Genomic DNA, 25,220 nt, shown 5'->3' with positions numbered 1-25,220 from the left:
GTTTGTGCCTTTTTCTTGTCTGCTGGTAGATCCACAGAGGTATCTGTTTCTGCAGAAGCACTGTTAATGTCAGTGCTAGAGGGGAAGTGCTATGTAATAATACATGCCTTTTTTTCTATCAGAAATACCAGCAATTTGGATGCAAAAAAAGCTTGGGATACCTCCAGGAACTTAGGTACCTCTTTGATAGATAGCACTGATCAGCTGTAAGGATTGATCCATTATGAGTGTAAGGAAGCCTGGTCTTGCAGAGGGCATGGTACTGAGATCCACTTCTCAAACTCTCATTAAAACAACCATATTCCTCTTGCAGTGGAGCTCTACCATGGAGCTAGATGCTCCAGGTATACCACAAAATATCTAAGACATGGGCAAGCTGCCCATGTGCTCCAAAAAGCTGTTTTCAAAAAGTCTCAGGACTCATCCATACATATGAGGAGGAACAGCCCTCTGTCCAGGTGCTCTTGTAGTATCGCCTTGTGCATTCTGCCTGTTTGCATAGAATCAGATTTTTTTTTTGCTTTTTGTCATACATTCAATATTCTTGCTAGAGAAATGTAACATTTATGTGATGTTCTCTTTAACCATTCTGTAAATAATTCAGTTTTCCCCATATGTCATTTAAAAGGAAGAAAATATCAGATTGATTCCATGCATCCTCAGCCAACAAACGATAAAGAAAACAATATCCTGGTTATACAACTGGTTCTGTTACAGTTCCTATGAAGTGTCTGATGAAAGACATAAGCATGTAAGCAAAATAACTTCTGCAAGGTGACAATTTATGTTGTTTAACTTTTGACCTGTGCTGCTTTTACATACTTCATGTTGTCAGAGAAACTGGTTGCTTGAACTAAAAATACCTCTGTGGAATTCTGACCTGACAAAAACACTCCAGGAATTTGCTGCTGTGTCCACAGAAGCTAAAAGCAATGAGCTCCAGGATGCCAGCTCACCAGTCACCAAAAGAAGCCTGATCTCGCAGATCTCATCAGTGGGTCTGGGTTTACATGGTCATGTTAAGTATCCACAGAAAGCTTTCTTGGTTACAAGCTGCCTTACAACAACAACCTGTAGTTACAGTTAATCTTTTTTCCAATTTTAACAACTTCTGCCTGTTGATTAGAATTTCCTGAGTATATGAAGGCTTTAGGTTGGGATTTTTTTCACTGTTTTTCTTTTAAGGTGGAAAAAATTAATCCATCAGAAATGAGAGTTGTATCCAAATGTGAAAAAAGGATCATAAATCTTCACTGACAAAAATATTAAAATACTCTTGAAGCAGGGCGAAAAAATCAAACTATTTAAGAAGGCGCTAGGTCTAAGAAAAATAATTTTGAATGCTATTTTCTTGACAGTTTTGTTCCTTATGTTGCAGCCTGTCCCTAATCACTGCTACACAACAGAGGAGATAATAAAATTGGAAAAGGAAAGGGAGAACAACAAAGATGATAAAAGATACAAAAGTTTTCTTATGTGAAGGACAAGTCACCGGAGCAGGAATCTTAATTTTGGAAAAGACAGGTGACCAAAGTATTTTGGTAAAATGATAAGCAGCAATTGTGCTGAGTAGGGAATGATTTTTCACCGTCTCTAGTAAACACATGAATATTTGGAGAGTATCTTCACTCACACAAGTGCAAGGGGTGCAACTGCTTGCATGATTTTTATGGATGTTAGTTTCTCATTCTTCAAAAGCAACTCGAAACTGAGGAAATAAATTCTTTCTCAGGATATCCCCAAGATTATGAATCAGAGTTCCAGGAACTTATTATTATATTCTTGCCATGCTTTTACAGCTTTTTCCTAGGTGTGTATCCCCTGATAGCCATCATCAACAGGATGTTTACCCAGCTGAACTTCTGCTGATCCAGCACAGTTGTTCCATGAGTCCAGTGTGTATCTATGATGAAAAACTTAACTAGCTTTAAATTCTTCAGGTCTCACCATAGTTCTGAGGCATAGGTGCTGCAACGCTTTGTAATGATTTAACAGAAACGCATCATCTAACAGGATTATCTTGACAATTTTAAATTCAGCTGAAAACAAGGGATTCTGGCTCAAGTGCATCCTTGAACTCCCTACTTGAAAATCTTCCCCACTGACCATGGCTGGTAAGCAGGAATTCCCTTCAGGACCTGGCATAGTTATTTTCACAGTTTGTATCCAGGGCAAGGTTTTCTTTATCCCCACAGTAAGTCAAGAGATTAATTTTCATTTTGACTGAGCTCTTACATATATGCTCTGGCATTGTTTTAATGGTTTGCATAAGTACAGTTCCTTAGTTCTTTCACAAGCATTTTCTTACAAATTATTAGCATCCATCTTGACATTCCCTCATTCCTCCCTGATCAGCCTACATTTTTCAAAGAATAGAGGTTTTCCAGATCTCTCCTCTGCAGGTACAGCCAATGACCAATTTCACTTAATACTTGAGGTGCATATCCAAAAACCTTGGTTTTTGCTCAGATGAATGAAGATAAAATTTCCATGAAGTACAGTTTTGCCAAATGTCACCATAAATCACAATATTAATTCATTTTAACAATTTTCCAGTGTCACCTGTATACATTTAGTTCTCCTCTTTTTTGCATATATTCCTGCAGGCCTCTATTTCTTACTGTGTTGTAGTCAACTTCTACACCTTGCAACTTACTGCTCTATTTTTTTTTTTTAGTATCCCATAAATAGTAGTTTATGACCAAACAAATTAATTTCATCTCTAATATCTAAATTCTCTCCAGCATCTTGTCTGCTTTAAAGAATTTCTTCATAAAATTCCTTTTCATGTTAAGTTGAAGAAAAGCTCTATACACCAGTCTGTCTCTTAATCTTTTTACTTTCTCCTTGAGAGTTACAAGTTCTTCAAGGCAAAACTGGCTCTAGTACATTGCCTGTTTTTTGTTTTGGCTTGCTTTCTTCTTCCCGAGTGGAAGAAGAAAGTAGCAGTGGACCTTGTCCCAATGAAATTCTAATACACTGAGAGCTCCTCAGCACACCCCTGGTTTGCAGAGCATTGTTCCAGTCTTCTTGTCTTTCTTTTTTTTTGCCCTGCAAGTCTTTATTCTGCCTGGTAATTTTAGTCCTAAACACAGCCTAGTAAATAATTTCAGGTTTTCTAACAGAACTGTATTTTACATTCTCAAAAAAAAAAGATTAATTTTGAGTGGTGTGTTACAATGTACGATGTACAGCAAATGGTCAGCCGTCACTTCCTTGGAGTTTCAGTGTTCCTTTAAAGCCAGAAAGTATTGCTAAAGGGCAGTTTTCACCTTACATTTGTTGCATACACCTGGATCACCTCAGGTGGAAACCAGTAACTGCTGGTGGATATTTTTTAAGTTTTGAATTTGAAAAAGTCAAGTATGAAGAGCCTACTAATGCTTGCCTTTCTTGGGATCTGACTGGCCAGCTTCAGTTTCACTTCTTTATTTAGCTTAGCTATTTGCTGAATATTAAAAATGAATGTTCTCTAGAGTTTTTTGCTAAATGGCTATAGTTAAAGGTTAATATGAAGCCTTCTTTTTAAGCTTCTTGGAAAGCGGACACAAAATGAACAGGGAACAGTAAGGAATAATTACAAAGGAAAATTAATTCCTTGTTGAGCAAATATGAAGGATTAGATGTTGTAAATTAGCCTTGACAACTGTATCCTTGAAAGAGAGAACTACGTAAGGCCTTGAAAAGAGCAAAAGCAGACTTGCAGAATAAATTAAATGCAATTAACTGGTGAGAATCTGTTTATTACAGTTCACTGTCTGGCTTATTTTAAAAAAAGCATTTTTGAGGTTAAAAAAAGGCACTTTGGTAAATACAATCTCAGCCTAATAACTGATATTACTTAGCCAAGAATTGAAGTTTTATATTTCAGGTTGTTGAAAATCTAATATAATTCTTAGATGCTAGAATAGGCAAGCTTCTCCTGCCATCAAAGAAAACATACCCTAAACCTCAAACCAGGGAGAACTGACTCCACAAGATGACTTGTATGATCAGTGAAAGATCCTTTTACATTTTAAATACTAAAATAAGATCTATCTTTCCAGAATAACCCACTCCTGGCCACATTACTTCAGAGCCTTGCTATTCAAGTCTTGCTATTTCCAGGGAACGGATAAAGTTCTTATTTCTCAAAGAATTTTGAAAAGCTTGATGTTGTCAGCAGTTCCCTTTTGTTCTTTTATAGTTTTACTTTGTTGAAACCAAACAAACATCTGCTTAGCCTTTCAGAGTACCAGAACAATCTGGGGCCTGTCTGTAGTGACAGAGGGTGATGGGCAATGCCAACACTGCTGTCTCCAGCAGAGCAGGATGGGGTAAAACAGTTTGTTGTGTCTGCCCAGCAGATGTAAAGTCTGTGAAGGAAATTGCACAGTTTCTAAGATAATGAGGTACAATTAGTGCCAGATGTGAATGTGGCAACTTTACAGTAAATAAACAATTCTGAACAATGAAGCTATAAAATGAAGAAACTTTACCTGAAGGAGAGAATGCAAACGGAAGCAGAAGTTTGACTTAAGCTTCTGCTGGTTTGCTGTGCAAGTCACTTCCTGTGTTACGGATATGCTATGCTGTGGCATCTTCATGGAATATTGTAAGAATTACAGATTTTTAGAAGTTATTCCTTATTAAAAGCTGTGCAAGATAAGCAACTAAAAATCACCAGCAGTAAAGCTGAGGATAACAAAAAAAAAGCATCTTAGGAAAACTGCTTTCCTCTGAATAGGCTGTATGGAGATTTGCTGTGTGAATGCACCCCCTTGGTTTTTTCTACTAGAAAATGTGGACTGACATGAAATAATACTGTGCAGAGACTCTTAAAGAAATTCAAGCTGACCCTGGGCTTTTGCCAAGCACTCTGAGAAAGGTCAACATACTGAAGTTGAGCTGCAGCGTTTCACCTACTCGAGAGGTCAAGGGAAGTGTTGCATAAACTGACAAAGCATCTGAGCAAAGATCCTGAGCGCTGTTTTCAGGTTTCGATTTCTAGATGCTGACTCACCCTCCAAATACCAGTATTTTCTTAACAGCATAGTTGCAGGGGATCTCAGTGAAGATTTGTAAACATGGCACATCTGAACAGATGCATTTCGGTATTTCATGTGCCCTCACTTATTCAGTGTGCCCAGTGTGCCGGCGTGGGGCTCGTGCAAAGGGACATACAAGGCAAGAGCAACTTCTCAAAACAACTAAAACAACTAACAAGTCTCCCCGAGCAGGTTTCCTTCATACTTGCCACTTTATGGGTACGAACTCCCAGAAGTTGTTTCGTTTTGCCCATTGAACTGATACGCCCCCAACCAGCGGTGTCGTATTAACAGAGCCTGGAGTTTGGTGAGACTGAGTAACTGGAGAGCTGCTGAAAGCGCTCCAGTGGTTTGAAAGCTTGTGGCTTGCAGAGCAACTAAAGGTGTTATTCCTGTGAAGTTGGCTTTAAATTCTTCTCACTAGCAATAAACTGTGTTCTAGAATTACTCACTTTTTAATGTCTTACTCTTGTATACTTGCCTCCGGCCCGGCCGGCGCGGCAGCGGCCGCCATGGGGAGGGTGCGGGCGGCCGGGCGGCGGCTGCTGCGGCGGCTGCGGGGCGCCGAGGGGCTGCGGGAGACCTGCCGGCAGTACCCGCTCTCCTGCTGCCTCCTCCTGGGGCTGGGCACCGCCACCCTCCTCCTCAACCGGTAAGCGGGCGGGCGGGGAGCCGGGCGCGGGCGGCGCTGCGCCTTCTCACGCAGCGGCTTTTCCTTCCTGTGTGTCTGTAAGGTATCTTCATGTTTTGATGGTCTTCTGGTCGTTCGTGGCTGGGGTCGTCACCTTCTACTGCTCCTTGGGACCGGACTCCCTCCTGCCCAATATTCTGTTCACAATAAAATATAAACCCAAGGTAAATATGCCTCTGAAGAGTCTTGTGCTTTTTAAAAATATGATAAGAATCTATATAGAGTAGCAAATCTTGCCTGAGCCAAGCTGCTTTCAGAAGTGTTGTGCGTCAGTACAGCTCGTACACTCCTGCTGACAGGTGTTTCGTGGCAAATAGGTGATGGTTAAGACTTTGAATTCTTCGCGTGCTTCTGCATAGTCCCGTCAAATCCACGTACGGCTGCAAGGCCGGGTGCTGGAGTGTCCAAGGATGTTGTTTCCTTCTTCCCTCATTGTACATCTCGAGCATTTGAGCAGCAGGCAGTAGAGAAGCTATGTTGTTGTTTGCTCCTTTAACGGGGCTTTTTTTTTTTTCTAAAGATGCCCTCCTTTTGGTAGGCCAGTGGTGAGTCTTTTCTTGCTGTAATCAAAATTCTGTAAGCAGTACTGCACTTCAAAAAGAATAATGTTCCCAAAGCAAATTGCTCTTTTCTAACTTAATTCAATGTAGAATTTCATAGGACTAAAAAGGTAGAGTTGCAATAGTTCAAGGCTATTAGTAAGCCAGAGAGACCATCTGGTCTGTTACTATACCAGATGTCTAGTAACATCTAATGTAGAGAGAGGTGAGTGGAGATGTGAAAGGATATCTGTGTCCTCTCACTTTGTTTCAGCAGAAGCAATTTTCCTTTTTTTGGTTCAGTTGTTTGTCATATCATGCTTTGTTATCTTGTTTTCCTGCTGGAAGAACACGTTTATCTTTATTCAGTTCTCTGTAATAGCGTGCTCTGAAAGGAAATTTACAAATATGTCGCTGTATTAATAGAGTTATTTTGGAGAATGTAAGCTTGTCCAAATCTCTTAGCAGTTGGAATTGCCGGAGCTGTTTCCCCACGGTCACAGTTGTGCTGTATGTGGCAAGGTCAAATGCAAGAGGCACAGGTAAATGACACGTGTGGCACTCGTAAGCTTGGTACTGCTGCCATTTGACACATCACAGTAGGAAAAAGGCAATTGCACATGGTTACATAAACTTCTCCGTGCTCTCCTACAGACCTACTTTGCTTCTGGAAAACTATCAGCCATGGCTGGATCTGAAAGTGCCTTCCAAGGTTGATGCATCACTTTCAGAGGTAATTGGTGCATTGTTTCCTTAGTACATTAAAATTCTGCAGGTTTTTATTAGTCTTTGAAAGCTTTTGCTTCTGGTACACTAGATGGTTCACATGTACCTTGCAGGCATTTTAACTTGTTCAAGAAAAAGTCAAGTCAAAGGAGTGTTTGCTGGAGCAGGGAGCCAAGATGACCTGCTTTTAAACATGGACTGCCTGTGTAGCAGTGCACCTGGAACATAGAAGAAATGTCTGTGTAAATTGGGAAGAATAATGGAAAGATCAGTTAAAATTGAGCACGTCTGAGTCATAAAAAGTTAAGGATTTCAGCCTGCTTAGTTTCCTGGAGTTGAGGGTAAAAGATGATTTGCTCCAATTACAAAAGTTTTGTAATTAAGATGATAGTTTGATGGTAGGGACCCTACAAGAAAGATGGAAAGAGGCTATTACAAGAGTGTGGGGGAATGGATTCAGACTGATAGAGTAGATATTAAGATTAGATATTAAGAAGAAATTCTTTACTCTGAGCATGGTGAGGTGCTGGAACAGGTTGCCTAGAGAACTTTTGGTTGCCCTATCCCTGGAAGTGTTTGAGGCCAGGTGGGATGGAGCAGCCTGGCCAAGTGGAAGGTGTCCCTGCCCATGGCAGGGGGTGGGAAGTGGATGATCTTTAAAAGTCCTTTCCAACCCAAACCATTCCATGAATCTATTTAAAATCATCAGACAAAGCTGTAACAAAATCTGTCTTAAAAAAGAAATCGCTGAATTTACTCAAAGAAGAACAGCATATGTATCTTTTGTAGCAAGACTGTAAATCAGAAATTTTGTTTTGTTGTAATATCTTTTAAAAAAGAGCTGTTTGAAGAGCAGTTTTTAGTTGGGCTTGGTTTTTTGTTTATTTCTTTGCTTAGGAATTGATGAAATGTATTGGGAGCTAAACAGCTAAGCTTTGTGTTTTTTGAAGCTAGGAAAATACACGAGCTTTATATGTAGATTAATATCCATTTATTTAGAAGTCCAGCTTTGGAGTTCTGTGGTAGGAGGATGAACACCTGGCATGGCAGAAGTGAGTCAGTTTTTGTGTGTCAGTTCTTGCAATTAACAGCCTGGTGTGTGAAGTCAGAGCCATGTGTGTCTGTGGTACAAGCTAACACTTTAGTTCTGCTCTGTGAGACACTGTCCCAAGCATGGCCCACTGAAGGAGTGGGAGAAAAATTAAAACCTTGATGAAGGCATGGACAGTTGAGAAATGTTTTTAAAAAAGAACAAGTAACAACTTTTTGACTTCCTCTAGTTGAATGAAATGACTTCTTCTGTGATTTCAGAAATCAACATTTATTCTTTTAAAGTTATTTAATCTATTTTTAAACTAAGTTTAAGTGTATTAAAATGACAATATTGCTGAATAGAATTTCAATAGACTCTTGTTTCAATAATAGAATGTAAAATAAATGCTTCTATGCATTTAATATTTTTAGGATTTGTGGTACCAAATAGCTGTGGCAGTCTAACCAAGGAAGGATGTTGTAGATGCTGAAGAACTGGAAATTTTCTTGTTTGGCTTAAATAGGAATTTGATGCTGAAAAGGTTCTTTGTAGTATCTCTTAGTAAGTGATATTAGTAGATACCGTATTATCTTCTTGGCATTTTCTATGTGGTTGCTGTAGTTGTGCTTTCACCGAAATAGTGGCCTTTTCTTTGCTGTTACTTTCCACTTCAGCAGCGTGTCCCAGGCCCTGCTTTATTTAGCACTGCGGATGTGGGTTATGTGTATCCATGCCCATGCTTCTCATTCCTTTACCTCCTTTGTGTGCTTACCTGGAGGGAAGAGCCTGAGTTCTGGACCTTCCCAGGGCATCAAGCCATGCTCACCCTCCTCGATGGACCCAAACAAGTAGTCTGAGCCACCTTTCTCACTTGTGCTGGGCAGATAGTTTTTGGGATGAGAAATCTCATTGCATGGTTCCTCATTGCAGCTCTTCTCTACTGGTTAAAAGTGTAGCAAGGGGTTCTGCCCACAATATATTCCTCTTGACCGCCTGCTCTGAGGATGCAGCATGTAATGCTGGCTTGGAATTGGATAGCCTGCTTCAGGTTGGAAGGAGAGACTGCTCTTACTTTCTTTTGTGGGTTAGTCATACATGAGAGAGAAGGTGATACAGTGTGAACTGAATTAAGGTTAATTAGATTCTAAAGGAGTGCGGAGTGCAGTCTGTTTCTAAAAAGCAGTTCCATCAAATATTTGGAATAATTTTGGATTTTTTATTATGTTTTAATTTTTCTAGTTCTTTTTTTGCAGCTTGAAGAATTTTGGCAATATTCTCATTTCCAAATGTTTCTAATTTGAACCAGGTGTGTAGCCTTCAAGCTTGTGTTTTCAAGTGCTTTCAGAATAATTTAGTACACACTCAAATCAAAAGAAATCCAAGTTTCCCTCAGAAGTATGAATTTTTCTGTCTTGGATTGTGATGATAGTTTGTCTCACTTTGCAAATTCTTAATGTTTTGCAGCGTTGTTTTGGTCTATTCAGCTGCTGTGTGTGGTTTAGAAGAATAACAAAACCCGTGCCTGGACATTGCTCCCTGCATTTGTTTGTTGTTATAGTTGAACGCTGAACTGTCTCAACCATGCATCCATCAATATTTTATAATTTGGACTGCATCCTGCACAAAAATAAAGCAATGACCTCAGTATAATTTTGTTTCCAGTTTCTAATCCATTTTGCGTTATGATTGTTTCTTCAGTGTTTTCCTTCTTTCTGAATTAGGACATGATATCAGTTGGTCATCTTTACATTGTGTATAAGCTACAGATTGTATAAAGGAGAATTTAATCCTGTTGTTCTGGTAATGAATTCATCTTTTTGTCTACAATCTCATTTTTTGCTATGTGAGGGACAGTTGTAAGTCAAATCTGTGGAAAGCTGCTCAGCTACTCTTTATCAGCATGGTGAAAAAAATGTCTCACTGGATCAAGGTGCTGCTGTCTTTTGATCTCACTTTTTAAATTCTTCTCAGGTTCTTGACTCAATTATTGGATGAGAATTTTTTTTTTTTTTTTGTTTTCTAAAAGCAAGAAATAGACCAATGCACGAGGAGAAATCAATTAGTGCCTGAATGTGCTCTTTGCAAGTTCTGAACTCTTGCAGTAACGCAATGGACTGTTTGCTTTCTTATTGGAATGGCTTGTTCTACCCCCAGAAAGTGGCCTCAGCTGTCAGGTTGTGCTGTCTTTTAAGGCTTTATAATTGTTAGTGTGGTTTATGTATCAAATCCTTGCTCCTTCTGTTCTGATTGGGCCTGGTAGTTCTGACCTGCTACTGATTCAGTCGTCACTTGTCTGCACAGTTCCTCCTCCTGACAATTGGGGTCAGCTGTGTGGCAGTCCCCAAAAAGCTTTTCTCAGCATCAAAGACTGACTAGCTTGCGGTGTTGCAGTGCATGCTAGAAAATAATTTCTCTTTCTTTTTTTTTTTTTTTGAATTTTTTTTTGTTTTTTTGTTTTTTAATTCAGCTCCTCCTTATATTGCTACCTGCTGCATTTGGTTTTACACTTGCAATCGTTTTCCAATTCAAAGCTGCCCACGCGTAGTAAAACCAGTCATTGTGCAAAATGCTTGCAAAATAGGTAAGCTTTAAGTGAAATGACTCATCATTTGTATTTAAAACTGAAGGATAATACTTTACAGACAAGGAAATGGCTTATCATTAGCTGTCATTTTTTGAGGTGTCCCATCTGCTTCATTGGTGTGTGTGAGGTGTGAGCAATTGAGCCTGAATAATATTTTTGTTGTTGATAGAATGGAAGTGGGTGCACATGTCCTGCTTGCCTGGTGCTTCATGAAAGTGCAGTGGATGATGTGGCCAATTTTTTTCTGTCCAGCAGAATCACACTGGCACAGTCTGGAATGCTGATAGGGTTCAGTGGAAAACAGTATGGACTGCATGCCTTGAAATCCAGTTAGTGGCAGTCAATGGCTTATTACTTCTTGAGCACTTCTGTTTTTTCACACAGTAGCTCTGTTTTAACTTCTTTACAGCACCTTGGTGGAAAGGAGCATCATACTTAACTGCCTCTGCCATGCCATGTGTTTAATTAATTTGCAAGTAGGGGCTGTTTTCTGTGTCCACACATTTTTTATTGGGGCTATATAGGTAACCTGAGTCCTAGTAGAATGTGTCTCGCCTTCTGATATCTTGACCGGTGATAAGAGGACTCCAGTGAAAAGTGCATTTTCAGTTAGTTGTCTGTCTCTGTGCGTGCTGTCTCTGTGTCTTTGTCTAGTGGGATTGTCTGCAGTGTTCTGTGGAAGCAGTACCATAAAGCTTGCTCTTACAGTGTGGCTGTGGAAGAGAAACACTGGCAAGTCTGTAAAATGGTTCAGCTAGTGCTCAGTTACTACAGCATGGGATGAGTCTGAAGGAGACTTTGTCTTCTACTTTTGAGTGGGAAGGGTCATCAGGTCTTGCACCTTTTTTTACTTTCCTTGCTTATTTAATAACCATGGGAAGATGAATCTCAGAAGAACCATGTTTTGCTCATGCAGCAGTAAGGATCAGATCTCTGTTGGAAACAGAGAAAATTCTTCTAGTGCCTTCAGAGGCCTCTATAGGACTACAGAGGAAGAGAGAGCCAAGAAGTTATGTTAGCATCTGATGAACTGAATTTGGAGTGGCACATTCATGGAAAGCTTGAGAGACACGCTCTCAGTTCAGAAGTAGTAGTCATAAATGAAGAAAGCTCTTCAAGAGGAGTTCATTGTATCACTTTGAATGCCTGTTCTGTGCTTGAAGGCTTTGCAAGTGCACTTTCCACTCCAAACAGAAGATGCTCTGCTGCTGTTGCTCCTGATGGGGAGGCACAGAGGAAAAGTGGAGGAAGAAGGAAAGGGGCTCCTTTAATAGACAGATGGATTTTTTTGCAAGCTTTCTGTAAGGCACTTCTTCTGAAGAGTGTACTTTGAGCCTTGAAAAAGGTTTATTTTGTTAGAAACTCCGCATGAAGAAAAATAGTGTCGCAATACCTGTGAGACTGAGATTTCTGTGGAGTAAATTGATGGCTCGTGTAGTGGCAGTGCTATGGAAGGCATCGGGGAAATTGATTTAAGCAGTCTTTTATATACTATATACTGCTTATATACTTTTATATAAAAGCTTTATATACTGCTTTTAAGGCCAATGGCCTGTGCTTGCTGACTGGAGCTGGATGAGGTCGTCTTTCCGTTGTCTGAAGATTGACTTCCATAGAAGGTTCTCTGGGATTTCTTAATCTCTTCTAGACTGGGAATTGAAGCATCTGTTGTCATTTCCCTCACCCTTCCACTCCGCTTATAAATGGAAATATGAGATAAGGGGGGCAGGGATGACACAGGACAACATGATAAAACATTTAGCTTACCCATCCGTCATTAATACATGATGGTATTACAGTTTTGAGATCTATTACTGCTGTAGCACATAAGGTTAGGAGAAAAGACACTGATGACTTTGTGTGGTCCATAACACAGACATCTAATGTTATCCCAAGCTGCAAAACATCTCTTTAGAGAGGGGGAAAGAAAATCACTGAAGTGGGACAGCTGGAAAAGAGAAAGTATCTTATCCAATCTTAGGAGATGATACTCTTACTAGTGAAGACAGAAAAAGAATATTCATGAGCTGCTCAGGTCTGAAGGGTTGAGAAGAACTAAAAAGGCCATACATGTTTTTTATTGAGTATGCTTTTATAATCATGAGAATAGCAGAGGCATGTAGTGACCTAAAGATAGTATAAATTTAGTAAGTGTTGAATTCTTGCAGTGCATACTGTGTGAATGAGTGCAGCAGCAGATCTTGTAAGAAGAGTAGCACTTATGAACAACACTTATATATCAGCTGTTACATTCAGCTTTCCTTTCTAACAGACTTCACATTTTTCTTTGTACACAGTGGCTTTGAAAAACCTTTCCTTCAGCAGAACATGGCTGAGCAGCCTCACATAGCTGAATACACATGTATTCTCTCCTACTTCTCTCATCAGCATTGATGCTGTTGGGGATAAACTGATCTCTAAAACCCTCATTCGAACTGAGGGATAGGTTGCAGTGGGAGAAGGTAGTGTGGGAGATATCTTGTGGCTATACTGAAGGAAGAGGAATCTTAAGAAAACTTCATCCTTCTGTCTCCTTCCTTGTTAAGGATGGCTTCCATAGGAATGGCTACTCTTCTTTTGCTTCCTTTGGGAGTGGTGAGCATACAGGAATGACTGTTCCACCTTGAAGGTGGAGGTTTGGATGAAAAAGGATGGAGATGTGTGTAAGGGGGAGTATGTAACTGTGTTTGTGGGACACTCCATGTTACATCAGAAAAGAATGGGAACTGATCTGAAAATTTAGGGATGGGCTGTTTAAGGTAAGATTACATTTTTTTGTAGCATTTGCCTGACAGTGTCCATGGCACTGTGCTTCATCTTACCGATAGTACCTGTGGCAGATGTTTCTTGTAGATATCTGATGAAACAATCACTTTGATGTTACTTGCCCGAAGTACTGATTACGGTGCAAAATGGTTGATCTAGCAACAGGATCACAACTTACACATTTTTATGTATTGTCATGTATGAATTATGTCCTATGAATCTTGGAAGGTGTTTGATGTTAGCTCTTCTAACAGGGATTTGTAGTAAACTGTTTATTTTGTAACATGGTTGTCTTTGTTCTGCACAGGTGCTTGAGTTGGTGCTGGAAAACTTTATTTATCCATGGTACAGGTACGAGCTTTACCTAAAAGTTACTATTTTTAATACCACAAATATTTGTCAACCTGTTACAGAAGTTGACACCTGAAAATAAACATTTCTGTTTCCTTAATGAAAGATAAAGCATACTTTTGAGTGCTAGGAATCATTGTTTTATTGTCTCTTAGCAGAGTAGAACAGATATTTTAATAGTTTAGTTATAATACAGGTGGTTCTGAAATTCTGATTTCATCCTAAAAACACTTTTTGATTGTCTGTTTTTTTATGTTAATTTTGTGATAGCTCTTACTTGGAACTAAATATAGATTGATGAAAATCTGTGTGAAAATTCAACCCGTCAATTCCTCTGAAATTTACTTCCAGATTAGAAGCATGGTGATTTATCACATTGCTTAAAAAAAAAAAAAAAAAAGAAAAAAAAAAAGAAAAACTTTGCATGGTTTTAAAGAAAAGCTATTTTGAATACCTATGGCCAACTTCTTAGAGATCATCTCATAAATTTCCAACTTTTAAGACTGTTGGTGATTGTGTTGTGCTGAATAGAATAGTACTTTGTAAATAACTATTAAATAGTGAATAAAGAAAAGAATATGGCTGATTATTTTTTCTGTGTTGTTGTTTTTGGGTTTTTTTTTTGTTTTCTTCCTTGTACTTTTATATATTAGTTAATGGTTTGCAGTACTTTGTAAGAAGACATTTAAATATTTCTAACTAATAATGCTGACATTAATGTATTAAAACAACATCTTGCCTTAATTCTGAATTTGACTTTTTCATTGAATGGAAAGTTCAATTTGTCCTAAAAAAAGTATGCTTTCTTTTATTTTTACTCTGTGTCGTTTGGATTTTTTGCTGTCTCTGGGACCCAAAATTTACTGTTCAGACTTCTTTGCTTCTTGGGTTTTGATTGTGGCCAATACCTGCACGTCTCACCTCTAACTTTGTGCGTTGAATATGCTGAAGTGTAAAACTTCACTGCTGATGCAAACAGCAGAGGGAGCTTTAGTACCATGTGTTGTCAATGCAAGTTGGAAAACTCGAGGTTTAAACTTTCAAATACAGAAAACTGGAGCATGTTCTGTTGGGCTGTTGATAAAGTAACAAATGTAAGGTAACCATCTCCTATATTGCATGATTGGAAGAGTTTTTTCTTGGCTGGTAGAAAGTCTCTTTAATGTCTTTGTTATGGACTGACAAGAATACTTGGCTTCCACCAGTTACTTACCTCTCTGGCACCCAAGGCAGTGGAAGTCTGGAGTACATCATCTGGTGGGGATAATAATTCACTATATATATAACGTACAGTTAGAAGTGCAGTGTAAAGTACACTTTGTATGAAGCCAACCAGCCTGCATTCTGCTCCATCTTGCCCTCTGCTGAGTGTGTAGGTGTTCCTGCCCTGTCTTAAGTTCTGCATGGCTGCACCTCTGGATTTTGAACTAGTTCCGTAAATTCACACCATGCTGATGAAATCTTAACAATCTGAAGGTTGTTAGATTTCAGATTTAAGTGAACCTGAAATACTGGGAGGTCAGTGGTCTACAGTGAGTGCTGTGATGTCCAAGCAATTCTACAGGAAACAGCTTGGTCCTGAAAGGCTTACTGGTTTCAGTTTAACAGTAGTAATGTCAGATCTGACCCTATTTAGTTCAGACATTCAGGTGTTTCCAGCAGGGGTTGTGCAGGGAGACCTGATCTGTGTCTGTGTGCCATAGTTAGAGAGCTGGCTTGTAGAGCATGTCAGCTCTGACTTTTCCTAACTGCACTGTTGGCAAAACTCACATCACCTGAGAGAGGGGATTCATGCATCCAGGACATGTTTGTTTTCTGAGCCAATAAACCTAGCTCAGGTTAATTCTTCCCAGAGCCTTTGCATCCACGCTCTCCTTATTTAGCAGCGTTGCTGGGTGAGCACTAGCAGGCAATTTGTACTTGACAGATAGGCTGCTGCAACAGTTGGCTGTGCTCCTTTGCACAGAAAAGTTTGGGCATAATTCCTTATGCTAGCTGCTCTGCCTTTCATGTGAATGGATTTTGTGCAGAAGCTACCTCTTTTTATTATTATTATTTATTTTTTAAAAAACTTGTTTTTTGTTTTATGTGCTGTGCCAACTGATGCTGTCCTGGACATTAGTGTTACCAGGATGTATCTCAGTCAGAAGCCAGGGAAGTGTTGTGTTTGCAGGGTATGTTGCAAGATAAAATCATGGATTTTGTGCTTAGGAATAAAAGTGCTATAAGCAGATAAAAGCTGGTTTATGTTTGTTTCATTAATAAACTGTGTAAGAATTTCTAATTTTTCATTAGCAGGTTAAAATTTAAGCAGGTCCTAAATTTGGACCACTTCAGGAGAATGAGTGTTAGTGCTTAAAATCCAGTGAACTCTACTGAAATAGCTCATTATACCTATGTGCATTTTTGTTTTTTATTTTTCAAAGTATTATGCTCGTTATATTAAGATTCTTTTTTTCAACTGTATGAGAAGAATATAACATAGTTGTAAGTCATCCCAAGTTTGTAGAGCTACAAAACACGAGTCTAAGTCTATTTTGCTGTACAGCAAAACTATAATATCTTGCTTATAATGACCTTATTTTAAATAGAGTTTAAATTTTGAATTACTAAATATTTTTAGTCACTGATGGTACTGCAACTCCAGTTCTCTCAGATTAGGACAGAATTCAGTTATTGCCACATTTTTTGTGATGCATTACTATGAAAACATTTTTCTTTGATGGTGACTAAACACTGTTTTCACATGTGGAGCTGCTTCTATTTCAAATGAAAGTTCTTTTTAAATGCAAGTAATGCAAGAGAAATTCAGAATTTTTGTTGAGTTACGAACCATAGCTTTGCATTTTTATTAGCTTGTGACTTATTTTCTACATCTTTTTGAAAGGAGTTAGCCAAGTTTTGTAATAATAATTGACACACAGAGGAAAAATATCGCTTTGTTATTAGTGTATGATTTTCATTTATCAGTGGATCCCGTAAGGCTTTGCGTGCGATAGCAGTTGGGTGTATCTCTCTTGAGACATTAGACTCTGTAACTGTTTACAGTTAATACTCCTAAAGTTCTGGGAAAACACAGCCAGCTTTTAAAATGTTTCCAAGAGGGTTATTTGGACTTTCCCCTGAGTCACTGGAGATTTGACATTTTACAGGTTCATGATGTTTTTTTTGCCAGTCTTCAGTCTGCTGGTGATTAAAAGAATGTCTTTGCAAATCTGTTGTGAGAATATGTGGCATAAAGTCGTGTCCAAGTTGAGCTAGGTTATCCAACTGTCAATAAAATAACAACTTCTTGGTCCAAATTACTTCATGTATCTTCTTGTCTGTCAAATGCTAGTAATACCATAATGGAGTTTGTTTGCTAACCTCTTGGCAATGCTAATCCCTTTGACAATGTGGGTATTACCTAACCATATTCCTTAGAAAATGTCAGCTGCTGATGTTAAACCAAACCTTCCCCTACAGTGTTCTTATCTGCTTGTGATTAGCTGTTGGAAGATGGTTGTGTTTCTTGTGCCAGGCTGCTCTTTGAGGTGTTTTCTTTTCTCATGCAATTAGTTACATACTTTGACTCTCAGGTCACTGGTTTCTCTAGTATGTGTACCTGATTGCTCATCATCAACATGCCTTTGAATGTTCTATAACCCAGGCTAAAAGTGCTTTAAAAGTTGGATGCTGAATAATGTAAAATGTTTTATGCTTAATTTTAAAAATTATTTTTAAATGTCTTGTTCTTGCTCATATTGTTCTTTTATAACACAAGTAATATTTCTACTTACTACAATAATTTATCACCAAAAAGTGTGATGGTTCTTGCATATGATCATTAATTAAAACTGAATGCAACTTCCTTTGTTTTGTCATTATTCAGCTGTTATACTTCAGTTTTACCAATACATTAGTCATGCTCCAAAGTTCATATTAATAACTGATAGATTTTTGGTTTTTGCTTGTATTTTGTGGAATGCTGGCATCATGATCTTTTTCCTCTCAGTTTAGATGCAGTTTCTTAATCTAAAACTTAGTGTATTTCCTATTTTTCTTCAGTTTTCCAAAAAAGTCATGGAGTTAGGTATTTTTCTTCCTGAATCACATTTAATTATTTTTACCGTGAGTTTTCACTGAACATATTTTACTGCAGTAGATGGAAACTGGCAAGCCAGGTTAAAAGTTTGGTTGATATTTTTATGCAGTGATTTGGAAATCTATTTAAATTCTTCCTTGCTTCCAAGCAGAAGCCACTTTAAATAATTTCAATTTCCTTTATACCATTGAGTTAGCATGTGTTTCTATATGTAGAAACTAGGTTAGATTTTACTCAGTCAAAATCATGCAGCTAATATATGAGAGCAGGAATCGGTATATCATTGCAATTTCCTGATGTTTTTCTTAAGCTGTTGTGTGCACAGACATTGTGGGAATGCTGTGTATTTTCCTCAGACAGAAGACTGCTGACTCTCTGGTAACTTTCATTTCAGTTCATTCCAGCTGAAGTATCACTGTTGAATGTTCTTATTCTTATGCTTGTAATGATTGTATTGTGGTTGGATTAATAGAAATTTATTTTATTCTGTTTTCTCATATGCCGTGCTTTGAAACACTGCAGAAATATCACTGATGATGAGTCCTCAGTGGATGAACTGAGAGGGACACTACGCTTTTTTGCATCTGTCTTAGTTCGGAGAATTCACAAGGTAAGGTGACTTAAAGGTATTAGTCTTGGTTTTCCATCAGAATTAATTGATATCCATCTCTTGTGAGTTTTTAATTTAGTTTTTTTAAATTGTGATCCCAAAGTCAGCTTTACCGTGTAGGTTGTTTCTAACCATCTAAGTTACTTCTTTGTGGTATCTAACCCATCTTTCTGGAGCTACCCCTAGTTCTGGAGCTTATCCCCTTCATAAACCATCTCTGAAGGTTCATCACTGGAAGTGTTCAGCATCGTGTTGGTTATGGCTTTGAGCAACTGTTCCAGTGAAAGATGTCCCTGCCGTGGCAGGGGATTGGAATAAGTGATCTGTGAAGGTCTCTTGTGACTCAAATCTTTCCCCAGTTCTGGCAAATGGATATATTTATTACACCAGTGCAAGGCATTATTAAATCCTTGTGATCTTTTAGCTGTCTTTTGGTGACTTAATCCAAGTGGAAACCATTTTGAGAATTACTGAAAAAGACTTACTAGGAAATGGTGAGCTGTGTTATAGCTTCTGCTTGCTTGTCTTCTTAAAATGCAAACAAGGCCCTTACATTGTCTATAGACTGTCATTAGGTGACCAGGTTACTGTAAGCATTAAAGCAGATATGGTTCTTACATTAATGCAGTTCTTCAGGAGCATTTTGAGTGCTAAAGATTAGAAGTTTCTATTTGCTGTGTTTAATCTATTAGCACATAATTTTTATTTTGTGTGTTTAATCTACTAGCATATACTTTTTTGTTTGTGCTCTCTTTTTAACAGCACAACTATTTCCTGGTAAAGTGCTTCAAGTCTGTTTCACAGGAATTGCTTCTAACTATTTGGCTGATCTGAGCAGAAAGGGTTGCTAATTCAATTTCCAGAATTAGTCAGTGCTGGCCTCTCTGTTGGAGCCACTGCCATAAATATGTGTCTTTTTCCTCCCTCCTTACTAAGAGAAATATTTTCTGAGCTACAAGTTGTACATGTACCCTGTCATGACTTATTAACAGCATGATTCTCTCCTTCCTACATATCAAATCCAGATGACTTTCTTGTTTACTCTAAGTCAGGCATGTTGCTTTTTAAAATGAACATGGGGGAAGATTAGGAAATCCATGTAGCACAGACATTGTATGGAGATGTGAAAGTGGAGTAAAACTTCAAAGTGAAAATCTAGACCAAGGTCTTAAAATTTAATTTGGAGTGGTAATACTTGCTGGTGTTAGTTGCATTGTTCATGGATCCATTGCTGACTCAGAAAGTGACCATGTCTCCTGTATTGATCGTGTAATAAGGCATTGATTGGGATATCTCCAGTGAGTTACAGCATCTTGAAGTAGAGTGTTAATTTACCATCTCTGCCTTTGACAGTGAGGATTTAAATGTAGTATCTTCAGTTCTATGGGTAGGCAGTATGTGCCACAAACACTCAAGACATGTGCACTGTCAGGGGACCTACAAAATAAAGTTCATCACAGAAATGCATATGTTGAGGAGAAATTCATCATCATCAGATGAAAAATAAAATAGCTGTATAGCTTTGCCAAGCAGCTGTACTCTGTTTTGGTTTTATTATTAAATGCTTGAAATCAATAGTTGTAGCTAATAGAGATGAAATGTTTAAATTGAGGAAGAACTGTGTAAGAAAACTCAGGCTATTTTTTCATTTTTTTAGATGATATCTTTATAATTTTATTGCCAAGGAATATTCTATTTTTGAATTGAGACTTAAAATTACAAATTGCTTTAATTAAAAGAATGCTTTTGTTTTCTGTTTAAAGCTGTCTAGGTCAAAGCATGGTTGTTGAATGAAGTTAGAAACACTACAGGCCAGTCAACTCTTAAATGTATGCTGAAATACATCAAATCTGGATTTTCATTGCTGTGGCCATTTCTGGATTCGTTATGGATTTTGAAGGGAAAGGGAAGGGTTATACCACGCCTTTGTATGGTGTGGTATAGATAACCCTGCATCTGATTGAAGTTTTTGACAAAAGTTCCCAGCGTCTGCTGCAATGTTGATAACAATTTCCTTGGCTGTGCTCTTTGAGTTAGCTCTGCAGGAAAAAACACTGCCCTGTTTTGGCATATAAGTTTCCTTATATGCCATAGGAAACTCTTAATTTCTAGTAATTGCTGTTGGAATGTGAGGCACAAAAGACATGGTTTTCCATTGATAAGCACAAGCTTGTCCTTTTTTGCTTGTAAGCAGGAGCTGACCTTACTTTTAGGCAGCTCCAGTCAATTGTGTTGGCTTGTCGGGGCTGGCCAGGTCAGGTCATAGCTGTGCACATCAAATATTATAGGGGAGTGTGCAGAAATATGTAATACTCTCCTTGTACAATTGAATAAAAAACACCAACTTTTCTCTCAGCTCTGGTGGCCTTTGCAATTGCATTGTCTCTTTACTTATCTGGCAAGATGCTGTATTGAGCAGGGATTCTTCCATTAGGAAGGAAACTTGTTTGGAATTCTTAGATTTTGAACATTTATAGGTGTATGTTTTTGCACATCTGAGGTGTCTCTCATTTAAAATAAAGAGTATACAAAGTGTAAATCATCTTCTAGATGAGTTTCTGTGAAAACTGCTGCAGGTGGTAAAGAATTCCTTGAAACTGTACAGGCTGGGAACTGACTGGCTTCAGGGAGAAGCTCTGCTTGCTGCAAAGGCTGTGCGCTGAATATGAGCCATCAGTGGCAGCTTAAAACACCACCACCATCCTGGGCTGTAGTGACGGGAGCAGAGAAAATCAAAGTGATTATCTGCCTTCACTGGATGCTCTTTGGATGGCATCTAGGATACTAATCCAGTTTTGGGCTCTTCTTTACAAGAAAGTGGAGCAGGTTCAACCAAAGGGCCACCAAGATGATTTGGGCTGGAGGAGGTGGCTCTGTTCAACTCAGGAAGTTTTCAGCAGCAGTTTGGATACAGCCCTGAGCACCGTGATCAGAGCCTGTCTGGAGCAGGTCTAAGACAAGCCAAAGTCATTTGTGCCTGAGTTGTTCTCCTTCCACTTTTGTAGCCACCAGAGAAAAAAGAAATGCAGGATGCAAATACAATCTTTGATTAAATCATACATGTTTTTTGTTTGGCTTATGATCACATGGTTTTGGTTTTGGCACTAATGGTCTTTTGACTCTGTAATTCAAATTCTGTTTTGGATCTCCCATCACATGAGGGGTGACATTTTTTCTGCCTGTGCGTAGGAAGGTTTCTCTTTGGTTTTAGTCCTTGTGGACACAACTGCAGAATGTTAAGGCTGGTGTTAGAAGCAAAGCGTAGCTAACTTGATCCTTTCACTGGTGGTCAAATAGTCCCATAGAAATGGGCTTCATGTACTATGACTCAAAAGTCACACTGTCTTGCTGTATTTATTGCAATGAAAAAAATCATAATGGGAATGAGTTGGCAATAAATGCCTTAACCGTGTTGTTTATGGCATTTAGTTCTACATGTTTTTATATACCTTGGCAGAAGAATGAGGACACTGTCAGCTCACCTAGAGAATTTTGGATTATTTCTTAACGGTTCATTTTATGGTTCAAACCAGAATATATAAACAAATTACTATGTTTGATGGTTGTCTGTAATAAATTTTGGAGGGGAAAAAAATAGAACAATTTTGGTTTTATTTTGAAATTATTCTTTAGGTGGACATTCCAACGGTTGTAACAAAGAAGATGCTCAAGGCAGCAATGAAACACATTGAAGTAATAGCCAAGGCCAGGCAAAAAGGTAATGTCAAGACCTAATATGTTGTCCGTTTCAAAGGCCAAGTATGAATCTTCTTTTATGCATGTTTGAGATTATTTTGCTTTGTCTTTTTATCCTTATGGCCTCTCTTTTTAAAAAATGAGGTCCTTTTGCATTTTTCTTCTGGTGGTTGAGAAGGAAAATAGGGAGAAAGTTACAGTATGTATTTGTATTCTGTGTTTTGATTTTTATTGCCACCCAATAAAAACACTAAGTCTGTACAGGGGTGAACAGGAATAGGGGTTTTGTCTATTTAGAGCAATCATGATAATTTAGGAATGCTTCTTGCATTTTTTCCTTTATATTCCAGATGAGCAGTTGTAGATTAAAGGATTCATACATCTGTACACTGTACCTCATAGCTCTTATAGATAGAATGATTTCAAATCTGCATTAGTGAAGTTGTAATATGTTGAAAAGCCATGGAGAGACTTTGAGCAGAAGCATATTTGTTATCCAAGATAAGAGTATCTTCACAAGCCTCATGTAAAAATTATATTTAAACTGCACATAGAAGAAATATTTGGAAACACTTGCTGTTGTTATTATTTTTTTCACTGGCTGTGTTCCACAGTGCTGTATCTACTAAATGTGGTTTCATTCAACTTTTAAGTGTAGATGTTTACTTTAACTGGAGTCGTGAACTTTTCTTCTTTCCCTCCAAACGTCTGTTTGATATCCATAAATACATGTCATTGGTCCTGTGAGTAGTGTTAATGATTAAGATGAGTAATGAGACATAGTGTAATCACCTTGGATGTCTTTCATGGCACAACAGCAATTTCAAGATAGTAGATAATCTTGCAGTGCTGTTTATGCCAAATTTCGTGATTCCTTTGATTTCTACCAAGGAGTTGGAAACACTTTTCCTTAGCGGTAAAGAACTGTACTTGGAAAATTTGAAAAAGCTTTGAAAATATAGCCATTTTTTTCTCAGTGTTTTAAAGGAAAAGACTTGTTTCCTAAGGGCAGATACATGAAGTAGCAGCTGGAAATGACTTTTAGCAGCACTTTCTAGTAAACATTGCTAAAGCAGCCACCACAATACATAGTTCAGAGGCAGCTTCCAGACCCTGCTTTGGTTGCTAGTTGAGCCTAGCCTTTTCTCCTTATTTTCTAAATCCTTTTCAAGTGGATTGCTTTTAGGGGGCATTTCCTTTTCTGCTACTCTTGTTACCCTTACCTCTCTTAGTAATTCCTATTTGCACAGGCACCTCCGTAATTCATTACCTGTCCTCACTAGAGGCTGCATTCCTTCTCTCTGCTTTTAGTGACACCAGCTAGGCAGATTTACCAGGTGATATATACTCCTGCATCCCCTCTGTCAGCTGATATCACTCATGGGTTTTGGCTGTGAAGACCAAGCCAGCAGGCTTCTCTCATATGCTGGGTATAAGCTTTAACTTTGTGGGTAGCTGAGGAATATATTACATATCTCACTGTGCCTGGTGGTGGTGTTGACATGAGGCTGTGCCACATTGCTAGTTCAGCTAGGTGTGATTTATAGCAGCTCACTTCTTGCCTTTGAAGTGATCTGAAGAAATGTAACATTGTTGCTTCTAATTAATGTCTGTAGTTTTTAATCTGATAAAGAGGTATTGTTTCAATTCCACCATAATTTAAGAGGCAGTACTCTAGCAGATCCTCCTGCAGGTTTTGGCTTGATTCACCCTGTGTTTAAAATGTATGTTCCTTCACATTTGTTTTTAAGTTTTCTAAGCAGGAAACAGATACTACAAGATTGAGTAAAAGTTTATGTTGATTTCAAATTGTGTCGTAGGCCAAAAAAATGGAGATCATGAAGAAGGTCAGGAAGAAGGCAATTAGAGGCAGGCTTTGCACGATGCAGTTTTTTTGAGAATCCAGATGCTGAGTTTTTATATTTAGTTGATATATATAAAAAATTGAATATATAAATAAAAGTTAATCTTATTTTATATATATTTATATATAATGATAAATGAGAAAGCATTCGGGATACCATGTAAACTGCAGTTGTTTGGTGAAGGAATTCTTATTTCAGTGTGAGGTTTTATTTTTACTTAGCATGGCTTCAAAGTCTAAGCCAAGGTTCTTTTGTAAAGTTTCAACATTTAATCCCTTTGGCAGTTATATGTGTACTAAAAATACTAACTTTTTAGCTCAAACAAAAACCAATTGCCTTTTGTTTGCCAGTAAGAAAAAGCTGAAGCAACTCTGTAATGCTGTTTTTACTTTCAGTAAAAAATGCAGAATTTTTGCAGCAAGCTGCTTTAGAAGAATATGGACCAGAACTGCATGTTGCTTTGAGAAGCCGAAGAGATGAACTTCACTACTTAAGAAAACTTACTGAACTTCTTTTTCCTTATATTTTGCCCCCAAAGTCAACAGAGTGCAGGTATATAAATTAATTAGAATTGTGTTTTTTAAAGTTTCCATACTATGAAGTACAATTATTTTGGAAAGTGAAGGATTGAACTTCACTGTCATCTTCCTTCTTACCCCTTTTTTATGATTTTTTTGGATTTGTCTTTAAAATGGCATGCTTATGGTATTCTTAAATCCTAAAATATTCCCCAGTATATGACAGAATTGGATACTTCACCTAGAAATTTATGTAATTTAATATTTCTTTGCATTTTTATTTTCTCTCTTCTATTTTCTTTTCAGATCCCTGGCCCTTCTCATTAGAGAGATTCTCCCTGGTTCAGTTTTCCTTCCCTCAATGGATTTCTTAGCTGACCCTGTAAGACTTTGGAGCACAAGAATAATCTTAATTTCCTCAAAATTACTGTTTACCTACTGAGCATGTTGTGGTAAAGCAAATGATGTGTAATGACTTACTTGCTGTGCATTTTGACTAGATAAAAGAAATAGAACATAAAAGAAAAAGAAGTCTTGTGGCCAATTGTTTTGTTCATATGAATTAACTCACTGAACTGACTGAAATAACAATACTGGTACAATCCCTTAAGAATGTGTTTTTCAGGATTACAGCTCCTGTCAAATGGGAGGATGCTGTGCTAGTGTAAACATCTACAAGTTGCTATTGTTACATTTAAAAAGGGCTTGATTACTTGAACTCCAGCTCTAT

General features: G+C 38.1%; 1 protein-coding gene across 8 annotated transcripts in view; it reads left to right on the top strand.

Annotated features, from left to right (window-relative positions):
• Window positions 1-5,524: 5,524 nt before the first annotated feature.
• SNX14 (sorting nexin 14) overlaps window positions 5,525-25,220 on the top strand; it is a 42,245-nt gene continuing 22,549 nt past the window's right edge. For 2 of the 8 annotated variants that reach the window (XM_041480333.1, XM_041480335.1), the window contains exons 1-9: window positions 5,525-5,679; window positions 5,762-5,882; window positions 6,723-6,799; window positions 6,912-6,990; window positions 13,674-13,717; window positions 18,324-18,411; window positions 22,045-22,129; window positions 24,368-24,524; window positions 24,797-24,872. In XM_041480333.1, the coding sequence (XP_041336267.1) occupies window positions 5,540-5,679; window positions 5,762-5,882; window positions 6,723-6,799; window positions 6,912-6,990; window positions 13,674-13,717; window positions 18,324-18,411; window positions 22,045-22,129; window positions 24,368-24,524; window positions 24,797-24,872 (867 nt within the window). In that variant the 5' untranslated portion in view covers window positions 5,525-5,539. Of the gene's footprint in view, window positions 5,883-6,722; window positions 6,800-6,911; window positions 6,991-13,673; window positions 13,718-18,323; window positions 18,412-22,044; window positions 22,130-24,367; window positions 24,525-24,796; window positions 24,873-25,220 lie in introns of those variants that run through there. The other 6 variants (XM_041480334.1, XM_041480336.1, XM_041480340.1 and 3 more) reach the window with 5 other exon arrangements.

The sequence above is a fragment of the Pyrgilauda ruficollis genome, unplaced genomic scaffold, assembly GCF_017590135.1.
Source record: "Pyrgilauda ruficollis isolate IOZ18807 unplaced genomic scaffold, ASM1759013v1 scaffold51, whole genome shotgun sequence".
NCBI lineage: Eukaryota > Metazoa > Chordata > Aves > Passeriformes > Passeridae > Pyrgilauda > Pyrgilauda ruficollis.
Note: the sequence above shows the minus strand (reverse complement) of the source record. Positions and strands in the feature narration are given on the sequence as shown.